The sequence below is a fragment of the Danaus plexippus genome, chromosome 17 (genome assembly GCF_018135715.1).
Source record: "Danaus plexippus chromosome 17, MEX_DaPlex, whole genome shotgun sequence".
Classification (NCBI taxonomy): domain Eukaryota; kingdom Metazoa; phylum Arthropoda; class Insecta; order Lepidoptera; family Nymphalidae; genus Danaus; species Danaus plexippus.
Genome location: NC_083548.1, coordinates 5,948,993 through 5,964,846, shown reverse-complemented (window position 1 = coordinate 5,964,846; position 15,854 = coordinate 5,948,993). Strand labels below are relative to the sequence as shown.

The 15,854-nt window shown below is 36.3% G+C and overlaps 2 protein-coding genes across 2 annotated transcripts; one reads left to right on the top strand and one right to left on the bottom strand.

The window, feature by feature from the left end:
* Positions 1 to 263: 263 nt before the first annotated feature.
* Positions 264 to 13,744, top strand: LOC116771408 (PAT complex subunit CCDC47). Its single transcript, XM_061523071.1, has 11 exons — positions 264 to 417; positions 1,152 to 1,288; positions 1,707 to 1,798; positions 2,501 to 2,605; positions 8,715 to 8,889; positions 9,332 to 9,459; positions 10,485 to 10,643; positions 11,651 to 11,841; positions 12,171 to 12,324; positions 12,970 to 13,104; positions 13,620 to 13,744. The coding sequence occupies exons 2-11, from the start codon at positions 1,156 to 1,158 to the stop codon at positions 13,722 to 13,724; spliced, it is 1,377 nt and encodes a 458-aa protein (XP_061379055.1). The 5' UTR covers positions 264 to 417; positions 1,152 to 1,155; the 3' UTR covers positions 13,725 to 13,744.
* Positions 13,745 to 14,107: 363 nt separating this feature from the next.
* LOC116771454 (uncharacterized) lies at positions 14,108 to 15,389 on the bottom strand. Its single transcript, XM_032663297.2, has 2 exons — positions 15,249 to 15,389; positions 14,108 to 15,164 (listed from the first exon to the last, which is right to left on the bottom strand). Exons 1-2 carry the CDS (start codon positions 15,276 to 15,278, stop codon positions 14,694 to 14,696), a joined length of 501 nt encoding a protein of 166 aa, XP_032519188.1. The 5' UTR covers positions 15,279 to 15,389; the 3' UTR covers positions 14,108 to 14,693.
* Positions 15,390 to 15,854: the final 465 nt, after the last annotated feature.

Sequence of the window (15,854 nt, the reverse complement as noted above, 5' to 3'; positions counted from 1 at the left end):
TTGAGTGTTTATGTTAAATTATTATCATATACATTGAAAGGTGATTTAAATCTTTATTAAGGCTGCAACATTATCCCCAAGTGTCATGTGACGATCGTAAATAATGTCAATTTGAAGTTTCGACTGTTTTATATAGCAACAATAAAAAATTTAGAATTAGTTCGTCCAATCAACTGTCACCTTTGCTGTGTTGGTTTTCTTCCTATTGGCTAAAACGAAAAGATTCCTAATTAACGCCAATAAAATTGTCTCATAATCTTTTATCTCACTCATAGAAAATATGCTATGCCTCTGTGACTTTTGTGCTATGTAATGAAATTATAGTTATTGGAGCAGTTGTAGATATAGTATTAAAATAAGTGATTTAATTTATTGGACTAATTTAATAATTTAATATATTTAGTGTACAAACCACAGGTAACAAAAGAAGCATTATTACTAATACTTACTGTTATTTCTGAAACAAATATGCGCAATGCGACGAGAAGGTTGAATTTCTAAAATTATATTTATTCTAAAAATAAGACTTAAACCTATAATTTTCATAATTTAAATAAACTCAGTTTCGTGTCTACTTTTTCTTAAACATTACTTTGTATAAATTACTATAATAATATAACATAAATTAGGTCATCAATTGTATGAACTGATTCTAGTCAGTACTGGTTAATGTAACACGTTGAGAAACCATACTTTGCTCAGGTATTATCTAAAATGTTAATTTATGTTAATGCAGTTATAAAATTCAAAGAAAAGTCTCCAATCAATGACTATTAGTCAAGGTTAATATTTTTTAAAATAAAGCAAAAACCGACAACAGAACTGTCCTCACAAATATAAATTTCCTATTAATGGTAAAGCTATTTTTTAATTTAACTAACACGTAAACATACAAAAGTATTAAATTAAAATTCAATGTGTAAATATACATTTTATGAATTATATATAACATGTAACACTAAATAATCTTTGTAAGACCTTATTGTTATCAACTGCACCACATAGTAGAGACATAATAGGAAATTTCAACTGACAGTCTACTATTCTGATACAATAAATCAGATAAGAGATCATATCTAAAGTAAATAGTTAAAAATGTTCTAAGACATTTTAAGCTATTTGTAAAAATTTTTCTTTGTATAATTCTATAGGAAGATGCGTTTGGTTGTTGTCCTGGCACTGCTGTTGTGCAGTGTTACCATCTCTCATGGGTTCGAGGACACAAATCTTGAGGATGATGATTTCGCCGAGTTTGAGCAGTTTGAATCTAACGATGAGAATGAAGCTGGTGAGGAAGATATTTAACCATGTTTTAATATATAGGATAATTATATCGGTTCCCCATATAATGTGGAGATATTGTATTTTTTGTTCTGGTCATATTAAAGCTTATAGTAATATATGTTAAATTTATTTTTGAATAAAATTAAGTGTCTTGCATGTATTTAGTTACATTTAACATTATGGTCTGCTTGCATATGGAATCCGTTATATATTTTTAAATTTTCCTTTGTAATAAATAAATAAATTTACGAAATACATATATTATATGAAATTATTGCTTTAAAAATTATAATTTAGATAATAATCTTGTTATAAGGTATTTCTAATTTAAAGCGTAAAATATTAACATATCTAACTATGCAACAAACAACTGTCTATAAGTATAGAGGAATATTGAGCTGAGTGTTTCACTATACTTCCAGGGTTCAGCAAAGAAGAGGTCGAAGATACACCAAAAGTAAATAAGAAGGATGAATTCGATACCAACTCAGTGGAAGACGATATTGTTGTAGAGGTAAATAGTTGCCTATATTCACCTAGTTACCTAAACACTGAAATTAATACAGATAACAGTAATATAGGATAATATAAAAATCTAGTTATTTCTCATTGCACACTCGGCTAATAGACAAATTTAATTGTCATATGTCGATAAGATTATATGAGGAAATGTCAGATGCCGTAAACCCTTTTTTTTTACCGATTTAAGACAAATAAAATTGCTAGGGTTTCTCTAAATTTGAATAACAGCCAGTTCATTGCTGTACAGGCTTCATTATCATTTTGCATGAATTAAGTGTACCAACGAGCGATTGTTAAATTCTCTCTTTTAGAACTCGGTCAAATATAAGTACATATGTTACTAATATCTTTGTGCGAAAGGTAGCATATACAGAATTATAACCTCAACACTATATCAAGGCTCAGGAATGAGACTTCTGGCTCTTAATAGCACTACCCGGCTGTGCACAGTATTATTATTGTTTGTAATCATAATTTTTGATGTGTGTTTGTTATTCAATATCTCGAAAACTAATTGTCATTTGTATAAGGAGCTGCGGTGATGCTACGTACATGATGCTGTTGTCCAATACATCGTTAAAACTTGACGCCAGCATTTTAATGCATTTTTCCTTTTGAGTTTTCTATTGAAAGCAAACAATACAAGGCAAATATACGATTCCTCTTGTATCTTATATAGGATTTTTTTTTACAGGATGAGGACAATGAATTTGAACATTTCCAAGATCCCGAGGAATTTGAAGGATTCCAGGAATCTACACCCAGGAATGCGGAGCAGCCAAAAATTACAATTTCCAAGGTACATATATGTATTAAGCGCTAAATTATATAGCTGTTCAAAGTTATAACATTGCTGCACTGGGTTTTATATTTACAGTTGAACTATTAGGAATGATTGATTTTGTATAAGATCTTATTTGTAATATATATATATATATATATATATATATAACGTCAGGATTGTCCATATCACAACTACCCACATTATTATCCATCTTATATTATGTGGGTATTAACAAAAAGTCTCACAATAATTGAAAGTTATTTAATTACACTTAACTATTCTCGATTCTCAAAATAACAACTTAATAAACTTCCTAATAGCATAAATAATCAGTCAAAGGATAATTAGAACATAAAAGAATAAGGATCGCGTCGGTAACTAGCGATTCGTCGTGAGCGTGGTGCGCGGGCGGCCGCTAATACGACAAGTGCCGATGGCCGCCCCCCGCTACCCCCTTGTCAACGTTCCGCTAGAATGACAGCCTTCAAAATTGTCATCCTGTTGCCGACGTCAAACACTTAGAATGTCAAATGTCATTAGCTGCGCCGTCACGGCCGGACTGACATTCGACCGTCCTCGGGCGTAAATCTATCGTGGTTCTGAAACAGGCAGTATCAATAATCGTCTGCTCGTCCAGCCTGACAAAAAGCACAGCATCAAACAAGCACAACAAAAGAAGCTTTGAGAGCACGCATCCCTTCGACCTTTTCACGTAAAGGACCGGATAACGCCTCTCAAGCCATTATTTCGTACACATAATTCGGACTGGATAAGTGTGTCCCTTCGACCAGCCTCAATAGCATGGACCGGACTACACTGTCCCTTCGACCGACTCAAAACAAGATGAGTGTGTCCCTTCGACCAGCCTCAATAGCATGGACCGGACTACACTGTCCCTTCGACCGACTCAAAACAAGATGAGTGTGTCCCTTCGACCAGCTACCTGGACCGGACGACACTATACTTCGACCAACTAAAGAAGCTTCGAAAGCACGTATCCCTTCGACCTTTCCACGTAAAGGACCGGATGACGTCTTTCAAGCCATCATGTCATACACACGATTCTGACTGGACAAGCTTGTCCTTTCGTTCTGTACCATTCAAACTTTCTCAAGATAAAAGCATATTATAGCAACACATACACACCTATTAGTTATGAACCATCTGGTTGACTATAAGTTTCGACTTCACATTGTACATCTAACGTTTCGGGATCGGAGTACACACTAAGCGTATCCGAACCAGCAGTTAGGGTTGCAGAATTAGCCGAGGCAGTGTCGGAGTCTGCACCCACTATTTCATCTCTAATATCTAAGTTATCGCTTCTATCATTTTGATTTGGCGGTGACTCAACATAACTATTGATTTGTGAATTCTGTGCATCTTCAGCCGCCGTCTCGGCCTCGTTATCATTCAATAGACTGGTAGTGATTTCTAGTAACCCGGCGTGTCCCTTAGGTACTGCACGCAAAAACTCGTGTGCGTATTTATAAGTGCGGTGCGAACCACTAATACTTTTTAGTTCATACCGGTCATTTTCCAATACGGAGTTTATAACGAACGGACCCTTAAACTTCCTATCTAACTTGGTTTGATTTCTTTCACAATTCTTAATAAAAACATAATCTCCCTGAGTAAATGGTATAATGTTGGCGCGACCACGATTAAACCTTAGAGTATCCGCTGCCGCTGCCTTTTCAATATTATCCGAGGCATTTTTTCGAACACATTCTAAATCTAATTGAATATTGTTGTCATCGGAATATGATGATATCTTAGACATTCCTAAAGAGTTTGCACGTATGCCAAACATGAGTTCCGTAGGTGAGTATTTAGTAACAGCCGATTTTGTGCTATTAAGTGCTAATTGTATATTGCCTAATTCGTCGCGCCATGTTTTATTTGGATCGTTCTCTACTATTGTAAGCAAGGTTTTTAATGTTCGCATAACGCGCTCGACTTGTCCGTTTGCCCTACTTATGCCAGTTGCTATAAAATGCAGATCTATTTTATAGTTATTACAAAAGTTCCTAAACTCACTACTAGCATAACATCTACCCTGGTCAGCAATAATGCGCTTAGGAGCCCCAAAAAGGCACACAGCTCTTGATAGGGCTTGCACTGCGCTGTTAGCATTTAACGACAGTGTGTGTTCTAGCAGGATATATTTTGTAAACGCGTCTATTATTACCGAACAATACTCTTTTCTATCGCTTTTTCCACTAAGTTTCCCGGTAAAATCAATGTGAATGGTGTGCCAGGGCGTAGATAGTTTCGGAATCGAATGTAACCGAATGGGAAGTGCGCCCGACGGTCCCTTGGATGCTTTACAAACTATGCATGACTCAATAAATTTACGTACGCATTTTGACATTTGCGGAAACCAGTATTGCTCGTATAGTTTGTCTAAGGTTTTGTCACTGCCAAGGTGTTGGATTTCGTTATGGACGTGGTTAATAAGTGTCCAAATTAGGGAACGTGGAACAACCGGTAACCAAGAAGTAGTTTTGTTTCGCTCAATTTTCCTATATAAAATACCGTCCCTAACATCGTACGTTTGTGCTACGGAGTCCGGCAATTCGTTGCTGCCATGCTTAGTGATCAAGTCTTGGATTTCGCTGTCGCGTTGTTGTTCAACCGATAACCATCCTTGATGTAACTCAATAAACTGAACACTTTTGGTAGTTGGTGTTTTTGATGAAGACGCGACTGCGTCCGGCTGAATATTACGGGAAAAATAGTCGGCATGTTCCATGCTACGACCCTCGCGGTAGACAATATCAAAGTCGTAGGCTTGTAGGAACGCCCACCAACGGTGCACGCGAGGCGTTAGATCGACCTTGGATTTCGATGCTTTAAGTGAATTGCAATCTGTGTAAACTACAAAACGTCGACCGTACAAATAATGACGAAAGTGTTCCACAGCCCGTACGACAGCCATGGTCTCTAATTCGTATGAGTGGTAGCGAGATTCGACCTCGGATGTACGCCGGCTAAAGTACTCTACGACGTGAGGTAGGTTATCTTTCCTCTGTATCAATATTGCCCCGTAGCCCTCAGCGCTGGCATCGGTATGCAACTCTACAGGCAATTCTGGATTAAAAATCGTTAGAACTGGTTCCGATGTTAGAATTTTGATTATATTTCTACGAATTTCTTCATATCTGGCAGTCCAATTAATAGGTCCTTTTATTTTGGTTAATGGGTACAACGGTCCAACAATATTAGTAAAACCGGATATAAATTTTCTAAAATATGATGCTAACCCGAGAAATTGACGAACTTGTGAAGCTGTACTTGGTGAGGGTGCCTCGACTAATGCCTGAATTTTACGGGAATTGGGTCTAATTTCGCCAGACTGCAAAGAATAACCAAGATACTCTATTTTTTGTTTCATAAACTTACACTTTTGAGGATTAAATGAAAAACCTGCTGAAGTTAGGGCATTCAACGCTTTATCCAGACGCTCTAAACCCTGCGGAATATTAGGGGAATAACACAAAACATCGTCCATATAGATGAGAGGCTTATCAGTGAGGTTATACAGTGCTTTTGTGATGCATCTCTGGTAAACTGACGGTGCATTGCGTAATCCGAAAGGCATCGCGAGATACTCGTATTGACCCTCTGGTGTTACAAATGCGGTCATATGAATTGAATTGGGGTGAATCGAAATTTGGTGGAATCCACTGACCATATCCAGTGAGGAAAAGTAATTAGCGCCATTAAGTTGATCTATTGGCTCCTCAATGCGGGGCAAGGGATAATGTTCGGGTTGTGTGTTTGAATTTAGTTCCCGATAGTCAACGCACATCCTATCTGTATTATCCTTTTTCTTCACAAGGAGTATTGGACTAGCGAAAGGGGAAGAACTCTCCCGAATGATACCTGCATCTAACAGTTGTCTTACCTTTTCGCGGACTATTTCTTTCTCTACGGGTGCTAGGCGATAAGGCGATCTACGAACTACTTTAAAAGGATTTATTAATTTAATCTCTAACTGTCCCGTTTTAACGCGCCGCGTAGGTTGACTGTCGATAAAATAACTTGAATATTTATTAATTATTTTTGACAGCAATATTTTATCCTCCCCTTCCAAATCTGTATCGATTAGGGAAAAATCAATCCCAACCTTCTTTTTTTCGCAAAAGTTCGCGCGCTCCTTGGTCCTGAATATAAGTTTGTCGTCATCTATCGTAACGCAAAAACCCTCATTTAAAATATCTCTACCTACTATAACTGGCACAGAAATTACTGAATCAGGTATGACGTGGAATACTAGATCAACCGAGATATCGTTGATTTTTACTGTACTTAATATTTGTGAAGTGCATTGTACTTCATCACCTCCTATACCAGTAAGATACACAGTATTATTGCGTACAATACCCGGGAACCGGTCGCGGATACTCTCAGTCAAAAGGGAACAGGACGATCCACTATCAAATAAAAATGGAAATCTCTCACCAGTGGATGTCTCTAAGGTAGATCTCGAAAGCCGATGTCCACATAGGTTGACTTCCCTTCGTTCAATTCCGTCCTTCATCTTCTTTTCTGGGCAGGCAGTAGAAACATGACCACGCTTCCCACACGTGTAACAGCAAACAGTTAGATTGTCTTGACCACGTGTAGAAGTAGAGCTTGATTGATCCTGGATCTTCGCAGTGTTGATATCTTCCTTTCGCTTTCTACAGTCAGCTTGTCTATGACCAGACACTCCACACCAATGGCATTTTCCAGGAAATTTCGAGTCAATCCGTGACCGCTTTACGTCAGGCTCTTGATTTCCATTATTAACATCTGACCGTCGCTTCAGTGATATACCACCTAGAACCCGAAATAATTGAGCGCGAGTAGCAATCACATGTGTAGTCAATTCTCTTCGTATAACATAGTCTTTTTGACATAACACCGATATTACGAATCCTGTAATAACTTCCTCAGGGAATTCAACTTTTGGTATGCGCTCGATCAAGTTCCATAAACGCAGTGCTGACTCTGGCGCGGTTTCTTTAGAACCAATTTGAAATTTTAAAATATCATCGAAATGGTCTTGTATGAATTTAGGCTTAGCGAATCTTGCTAACAAAGTATCTTTAACAGTGCTCCATTTTAGTTCTTGGAGGTTTATTTTGGTTAAGAAAGTCGCAGCGTGACCCTTAAGCGCTTTGGTAAGTGCTATAAGCAATTCCACACCCTCAAGACGCTTTTCTTGCACTATGATTTCGGTGACATTACACCAACCTTCAACGTCAGCCTCTGGATCGTTAGGATCAAATTCAATTAGTTTAACAGTATTTCCAGCGGTAGATGGTTGTGACATTGCCATAATACGGGATAACATATACTCCATATTCGAGAGCAGTCTTGTCGCCGCGGGGCCATCTGCAGATTTTATGTTTTCCGATTGATGTTCGTTCGATCCCACTTCTGATATAACGTCAGGATTGTCCATATCACAACTACCCACATTATTATCCATCTTATATTATGTGGGTATTAACAAAAAGTCTCACAATAATTGAAAGTTATTTAATTACACTTAACTATTCTCGATTCTCAAAATAACAACTTAATAAACTTCCTAATAGCATAAATAATCAGTCAAAGGATAATTAGAACATAAAAGAATAAGGATCGCGTCGGTAACTAGCGATTCGTCGTGAGCGTGGTGCGCGGGCGGCCGCTAATACGACAAGTGCCGATGGCCGCCCCCCGCTACCCCCTTGTCAACGTTCCGCTAGAATGACAGCCTTCAAAATTGTCATCCTGTTGCCGACGTCAAACACTTAGAATGTCAAATGTCATTAGCTGCGCCGTCATATATATATATATATATGTATATATTTCAAGAAAAAAAATAAAAAAATATATATATGTTTCTGTAGAAATTTCTTTTGAGTGTTATATAGATTTTCATTTTATATTCCATGATACAGCACTCATAATCATGAGACAGTTATCATAGCACACTATTATTATTTATTTTATTTTAACAAAGTAATATATTTTTTCTCTTTCCAAATTTCCTTATTTTCCGCCATTTTTGCTTATTATATAAAACTAATAATTAATTACAAATGCAGCTTGATTGGATGATTTAATTTTTTTTGTTATAACCCAGGTCCCAATAGTGATGCGCCCTCGTTTGGATGCTTATTGGCTGGAAGGTGTTCTGTGCTGTTTATTGGCAGCGTACGCCCTCGTGTATGCCATTGGTCGTGCCAAAAATACGACCATCGCTACAAACTTCCTCAAGCTACACAGACCGCTATTGGAAGATAATTTTACATTAGTCGGTAAGACATTTGATATTGAACATTAATTGCATCTAAATATATTATTATCATCATCATCATCATCATCAGCCTATCGGAGCCCACTGCTGAGCAAAGGCTTCTTCTCACATGGAGAATGTTTGAGCATTAATCACCACGGTTGCTCAAGGCGGGTTGTCGATTGCAAAATTATAATTTGAAATTACAAAGCCAGGTTTCCTCACGATGTTTTCCTTCACCATCTCTCAGTGGTGTCTTAATACTCTTACAAAGTACATATGACTCGGAAAAAATCACATTGGTACTTGCCAGGTTTCGAACTGCCTCCCTCACTTGTGAGAGGCGGGCCTTTAACCTCCGGGCCACCACGACTTTTTTTTTATAATAAGATTTAAAAAATATATTGATAAATACAAAAGCAATGCGAGTCGCGAGACTGATATTGCAATCTTCTATTTTGTAGGAGAATCGGGTTCGGATATGGTGCCAGAAGACCGCGGCTGGCGGCGGGAAGCGGAACATTGCTTCACAATGTGGTGCTCGGGTCGCCAGTGCTGCGAGGGCATGTTGCTCACACTCAAACTCATTAAGGTATGTGTATTGTTTTATTTACCAGAATTGTCCTAATTGCGATTCTTGTGAAGGAAATTTTTTTTGGGGGAACAAATTTCTGAGTTTCCATCGGATGAGGCCATGTGCAAAGCATTCATCGTTTCCAAGTTTGTTGTCTGGTGGAGCGGTTAATGTTCCTGTACTATTTGTATTGTAACAGAAATTACTGAGGTATTAAGGGCTTAGACACTCATTTGATTAATGAAAATAGCTTATTTCTGACCAGATGTAGGATTCAATCTAGGTATTGATTGGTTGTACTGGAAAAAATTTCTTTTCCCTCCATCTAATTGCAATGTTAACATCATCATTCATCATCATTCAGCCACTCTTGGTCCACTGCTGGACATAGGCCTCTCCAGCTTCGCGCCACAATACCCGGTCCTCCGCCTTCCGCATCCAGTCCCCTCCGGCGACCTTTTTCAGGTCATCAGTCCACCTGGCGGGGGGGCGTCCTACCTTACGGTAGCCGAGTCGCGGTCTCCATTCTAGGACTCGTCTGCTCCATCGGCTATCGGTTCTTCGGCAGACATGACCAGCCCATTGCCACTTCAGCGTGCTAATTCTGCGAGCTATGTCGGTTCCCTTGGTTCTTTGTCGGATGACCTCATTGCGAACTTTATCCTTCAAAGAAACTCCGAGCATAGCCCGCCGTGCGACTTTGAATCTGTGGACAAGTTGACATAATAATTGCAAAAGTTTTTGGGGCCGCGTCTGTGTTGTTGCTCTGCCCTGCAGAAACTGCTTATTTGATTTTCATGTAACTTTACAGTAAGCAGCTTACACGCCAGGGTAGGATGCAGGCACTTTGAGCTCTAGAGTCTGAATAGCTAGGCAGTATTAAGGCGTAACACTTATTGTATGAAGTCGCGGGCCAGAATTTAATTGTCGCTGACTGTTGGTTCATATATTTATAAAGCTCATAAATGTTTCTCTGCACCAAGGCCACGTGTTCCAAACTGTTGGCAAGAACTTGTATTATATATAATTATGTTAATCTTCAGCGTCAAGACCTAGTGAACGTTCTGCTGGGCGTGGTCCGGCCGAATCCCGACACGTTGCTGATAAGAGTGGAGCTCGGCAAGGATGATAACGACCCCTTCGTGCTGTGCGTCGCGCAGAAGAAGGTGGCCACGCGACTGTCCAAGGAAATGCAAGATCTGGTGAGAATCTATTTAGATCCTGTAAATCAATCAATGGCTTAATTACTTTGCTTATAATAAATACTAGTATCTAAAATTTATTAATCTATTGATGAAACTTGTGATAGAAATGAAGTATTTTCTATATTTAAAAAACTGATGATTGTAGTGTTATAAACGGTCAGAGGGGCCAATACTTAATTTATATAAATTACCATTATTTTATTATCAAAATATTGCTTGGTTTTGTCATAGTTTTTTTTAAATTATGTGTTTATTTGATAATGGTTGTAGTGTTATAAACGGTCAGAGAGATCATACTTAATTGATTTAAATTACCTTTTTTTTTTCATATAATATAAATATGTGTACAGGTTTTGTCTTTATTATCGCTTGTTTCTGTCATATATTTTTTTTTCGTCGATTCTTATTTATTGCAAAGCGTTGAGTAACATCGTATTCCCAGTTACAATAAAATACATAGTACCTATGAAAATTATTTTTACGTCTTATCTATAGCTCTTAGTCCTTCGTCACCATCTCCACAGAGGAAAAAAAAAACAGCGGCCGTAACATTTATAGTCATTTTTCATCAATAAATAACAATTTATTAAAAAATAAAGTAAATGTCTTGAGAATTAAAAAAAAAAGGCACAAGTGCTTAAAAATAAAAAAACTTTAGACATTTAAAATTAATATCATAAAAAGAGCAATTAATATCACACACTAAATAAATGTAAGCGTTTGTTTTTTGATTTGATTAATGACTCGTGTCAGTATAAACTTGTTTGCCAACACTAAGATTTTACTTAAAGATACCTTATATAGTCTCATGTCACTGTTACAGTGGCCATACTGTGAAAAGACAAGACTTACTTTTTTTTTAAATATATAATCTATAAGATAATTGTTCCTAATTTAAATTTCATTATTTAGAAATATAATTGATAAGAACGTCATGATGGCTGTGAGCTCGACTGATGATAATGATTTCAATGATGTCTGATAATGATGTATGGTTATCTCAGAGCATGTTCTGCCCGGAGCGCCGTCCCGGGGACAAGCACGGCCTCCCCGGCTCTCTATCTGTGATGTCAGAATGCGCGGAGGCTACGGCGGCCTTGTTGGACGCCCGGGTAGTCGCAGCCCTGACCCAGTACGCCGCCCACGTGCAGTACATACACGTGTCCGACAGATACTGCGGCCCCAAACAGATGGAGTCAGTATACAATATAGATGATGCTAACACACTGGCTGCTAATGTTCAGTTGTAAATGATATTAATATGAAAGCTACCAACTATTCAAAACAAATCAAAATATTATGTTCATAATAAATATATCTATATATAACGTACTTACTACGTATCCCCATTCTCGAATGAGACTTCTTATATATTAGGACTGACTGCGGGTAGTTTCATTATTTTCCACGATGTGTCTGTCGCTGCGAACTGTCAAAACAAAGTGTAAAACCGAAAATATTAGCTCCTATTTTAATGAATGCACGCGGAAGTCTTTATCTCACGGTATCCCTGGCCCCTACTAGGGAAACCTCGGTAACAAAGCCTCCGGAGACCGAGCGCGTGTTGTTGGCGAGTCTGTCTCTGAGCGGCGAGGGCGGCGGGGACGAGGTCAGGCCTCTGATGCTGATGATCTTCTACATGCTGGACAGGATCAAGAGGTTGAGGCTCAGCAAGGAGGTTAGATTATTATAATAGTAAACTCTTTGACATGTAAGCGTCTTTGCATGCATGTGCTGCACAGAATTCTCTCGATATTTTCTATGTTATAACACAATTCCTTTAAAGTGCTCAACTGCGATATTCACATCTGGTATTAATTACAAATAGCCATATAATGTAAGCCGTTATAATTTAATTCATGATTTAAGTAAAATTTTTGTCCTGGTCACATGATGTGTGTTTGTTTATTTTCTTATATTATATATTTATTTGTGTCTGATGTATGTATTATATACGTACCTACAACTTCTATACATATTCCCTCTATCTAATAAAGATTAATCGACATGAGATCAGTTATTATTTGTGCATTCTATTTGTTTTATAATATTTATCTTTTTTATCTGTGGCGCAGATTAACATAGCTACCAAGATTTATATGTTGTGGGGTGGTAAGATAAATACAGATAAAAAAGTAATAATCTGATATGTTCTAAATAATATTGTTGTATATGTTCTGTATATTATATATATATTTTATTTCGCTAACATATACATATTTATATAATGAGCTGTCTCAACATTATTCTGTAAGCGATAATTTGTGATAATTAATTTTGTTACAAAGTTGTTTAAAGGTTTTTTCATGTCATATTTTTTTAGGCATTAAGTAAATGTGAGAAGCGCCGTCAGAAAGCGGCGGAGGCGTGGGTGAGGGGGGCGCACGCGGCGAGACAGGAGTCCGCCGCCCTGAGGAGGGAGGAGAAGAGGAAGCAGGAGAAGGAGAGGATACTGGCGGTGAGGGACTGAGATTTTTTAAAAGAAGCTCATTTTGTAATTATGCTACCAATTAATAAGGTATAAAAGGGGAATATATATATATATATATATATATATATATATATATATATATATATATATATATATATATATATATATATATATATATATATATATATATATATATGCCTATTAATACCAGTATTAATTGGTAGCATGATTAAAAAATGACAAATGTATATATATAAGTTACAAAAATAGCTACATGCATGTTGCTACGGATTGGAAGGAATATAAATAAGTAATCCTCAAGATTTTCATCAGCGTCAATAAGTTACTAGATTTTTTCTACAATTTTTATTTTCATGTTCAAAAAGATTTTGCTGTATAAGCACTTATATATTTTGAGTACTATGAAGAATGTGAAATCAGCCAAGGAGTTGTAATAATGCTCCGTATATTTAAATATCTAATTTTTAATGAGTCGTAAGTAAATTATTCTGTTGAATAACTTAGTAAAATTTCTTTTACAGGAGGACGATCCTGAAAAACAGCGTCGTTGGGAGCTGAAGGAGCAAAAACGTCAGCAGAAACGAAAGACGCCCAAGTTGAAGCAACTCAAAGTGAAAGCTCTTTAATAAAAATAAGTTAAATAAAATGCAATATTATTTAAACAGATTTTGTTACCTACCTTTAAGTGTTAAATTCAGTCATGTGATTAAATATTTAAAAAAAATTGTATCTTTTTTTTTTTCCTGGTTTTTAAACAACCCTTTCGTCCCAACATTTATGATAAGATTGAAGTTTTGTCTGAGATGTTAGTAAATGATAATTTACTGTTCAAAATCACTCAAAAATATTCTAAGATCAGATTGTCTCCATTTGAATATTTTGATAATTTTTTACTACAATAAATAAATAGATTATAAAATAGTATACAAAAAGCACAAAACAGGGATTTAAAATCATCAAACTGAGATTAGGTGAGAAGATCAAATTATCGTTGTCCTTCAAGGAAAAATTTATTTAAATTATTTATTTATTTGTAAAGGAGAAAAAAAAACAACAAAAAAATATATGTTAACAAACATATCAACTACGTCTAAGTCACAAAGCTAAACGGTAGCTATAATTAATGATATCAAATCATAATCTTTTTAAAATACTTTGTTGCCGAGTGTAATTAAATGAGATCTTTGTTGTTATTATCAATAACAACCATTACGCACACACATTAACTACAGGTGCACAAATATAAAACAAACATACAATTAAAAATGGAAGCCATCGATTTATCCCGTGTGACTTAGAGAAAAAAAACATGTGTTTTATAACACTACTCGAACTGGTAACGATTGTGACTGTTTGAAGCTAATTTAACACATCAGGCGTTATGGATAAACATAAATTTTAAGTGTACGAATTTTGTGACAGCAAATTTTGTTAAAGATCTAGGAACATTTGTAACATGTATTATCTACTCCCATACTATCATACAAACATGTTCACTGAAAATACATTATTTTGTCCATTACATCACTAATCTACCCTCAGTCACTAGTCACTATTAATCACAGTGACATTTAAATGAGATGCTTAAATGATTGTCATTCATCAACTTGTAACTTCTGAATCCTTGTTGACACACAATCCATATCGGGGGAGATTTCAGCTTTAGGCACCGGGTCTAGGTTGAGATTTATGTTCTCTAGAGATTGACATCTCTTAGCTGGGCTTTTGATTTCGACTTCTTCTCTCATGAAAGTACTCGTTGATGGTTCTAATATATTGTACTTAAAATCGAAGTTATCGCTCAAATCACAACCGATCGCGTCTGAGTTCTCACTCTTAGTTCTATGTCGCACGGGCAAGACGTACGGACAGAGTCTGCTTTTGTTTGTGCTCCGTTTCATACAATACCCCACTGTGACGTTGGACACATACCGCGTGTTTAGCCGCATCACGCCCAAATTAGATTTAGATTCTCTTAGATATTCACGGCGAGCCTCAGTTATGGCACTTAACATACCCAAATCGTGTAGTGCCTGGTCCAAATTATTCATGTGATTGCAAGTTTTCTGTAAACAACGTAATTTACCGTAATATGAGAATAACTGAAAACAATGATCGTGCTATTTGGCAAACCTTAGAAAATTACATACATTTTTTTCAAAGTCATTGCATTTCATCATGAGTTGTTCTCTACGAAATTTATAAAATATGCAAAAACCGTGCGAAAATAAACATCACAAAAAAGTCATAATAACTGATGACATTTAGTATTAACTACCAACTTGCCATGTCATAAAACTTGTAGGTTGCCAGGGTGTAATAAAATTCTTAATTTTTTATTTTGCCACAAGATAAAATGAGAGCAGAAAAAAAAAATTGTGAAAGTATTTTATAAAAATGAGATTTGAAAATTTATATAAAACGTGTGTCACATTAAAGATGATTTCTTAAAAAGTAGTATTTCTTAAAAACCGAGAAAGCCACAGACTCCAGAAGTTCGTAATTATAATTTATAAAGCCACAAACGTTTCGACACTATAGGAAATTGCTGAAAACTTAATTTTTTTACTATAAGTGTTATTTGTTCCAGTAATTAATGGTATTTGGTATAAAAATTTAGAATTATCTTACATTCCACAAAAACATGGATGCTGAAATGATGGAATATTTTAAAAATGGTGGAAATCTCTTAGAAAGTTATTAAAAATGCATCTAATCATTATCTCATATTATGACCCCACATTTATTAAAAAATT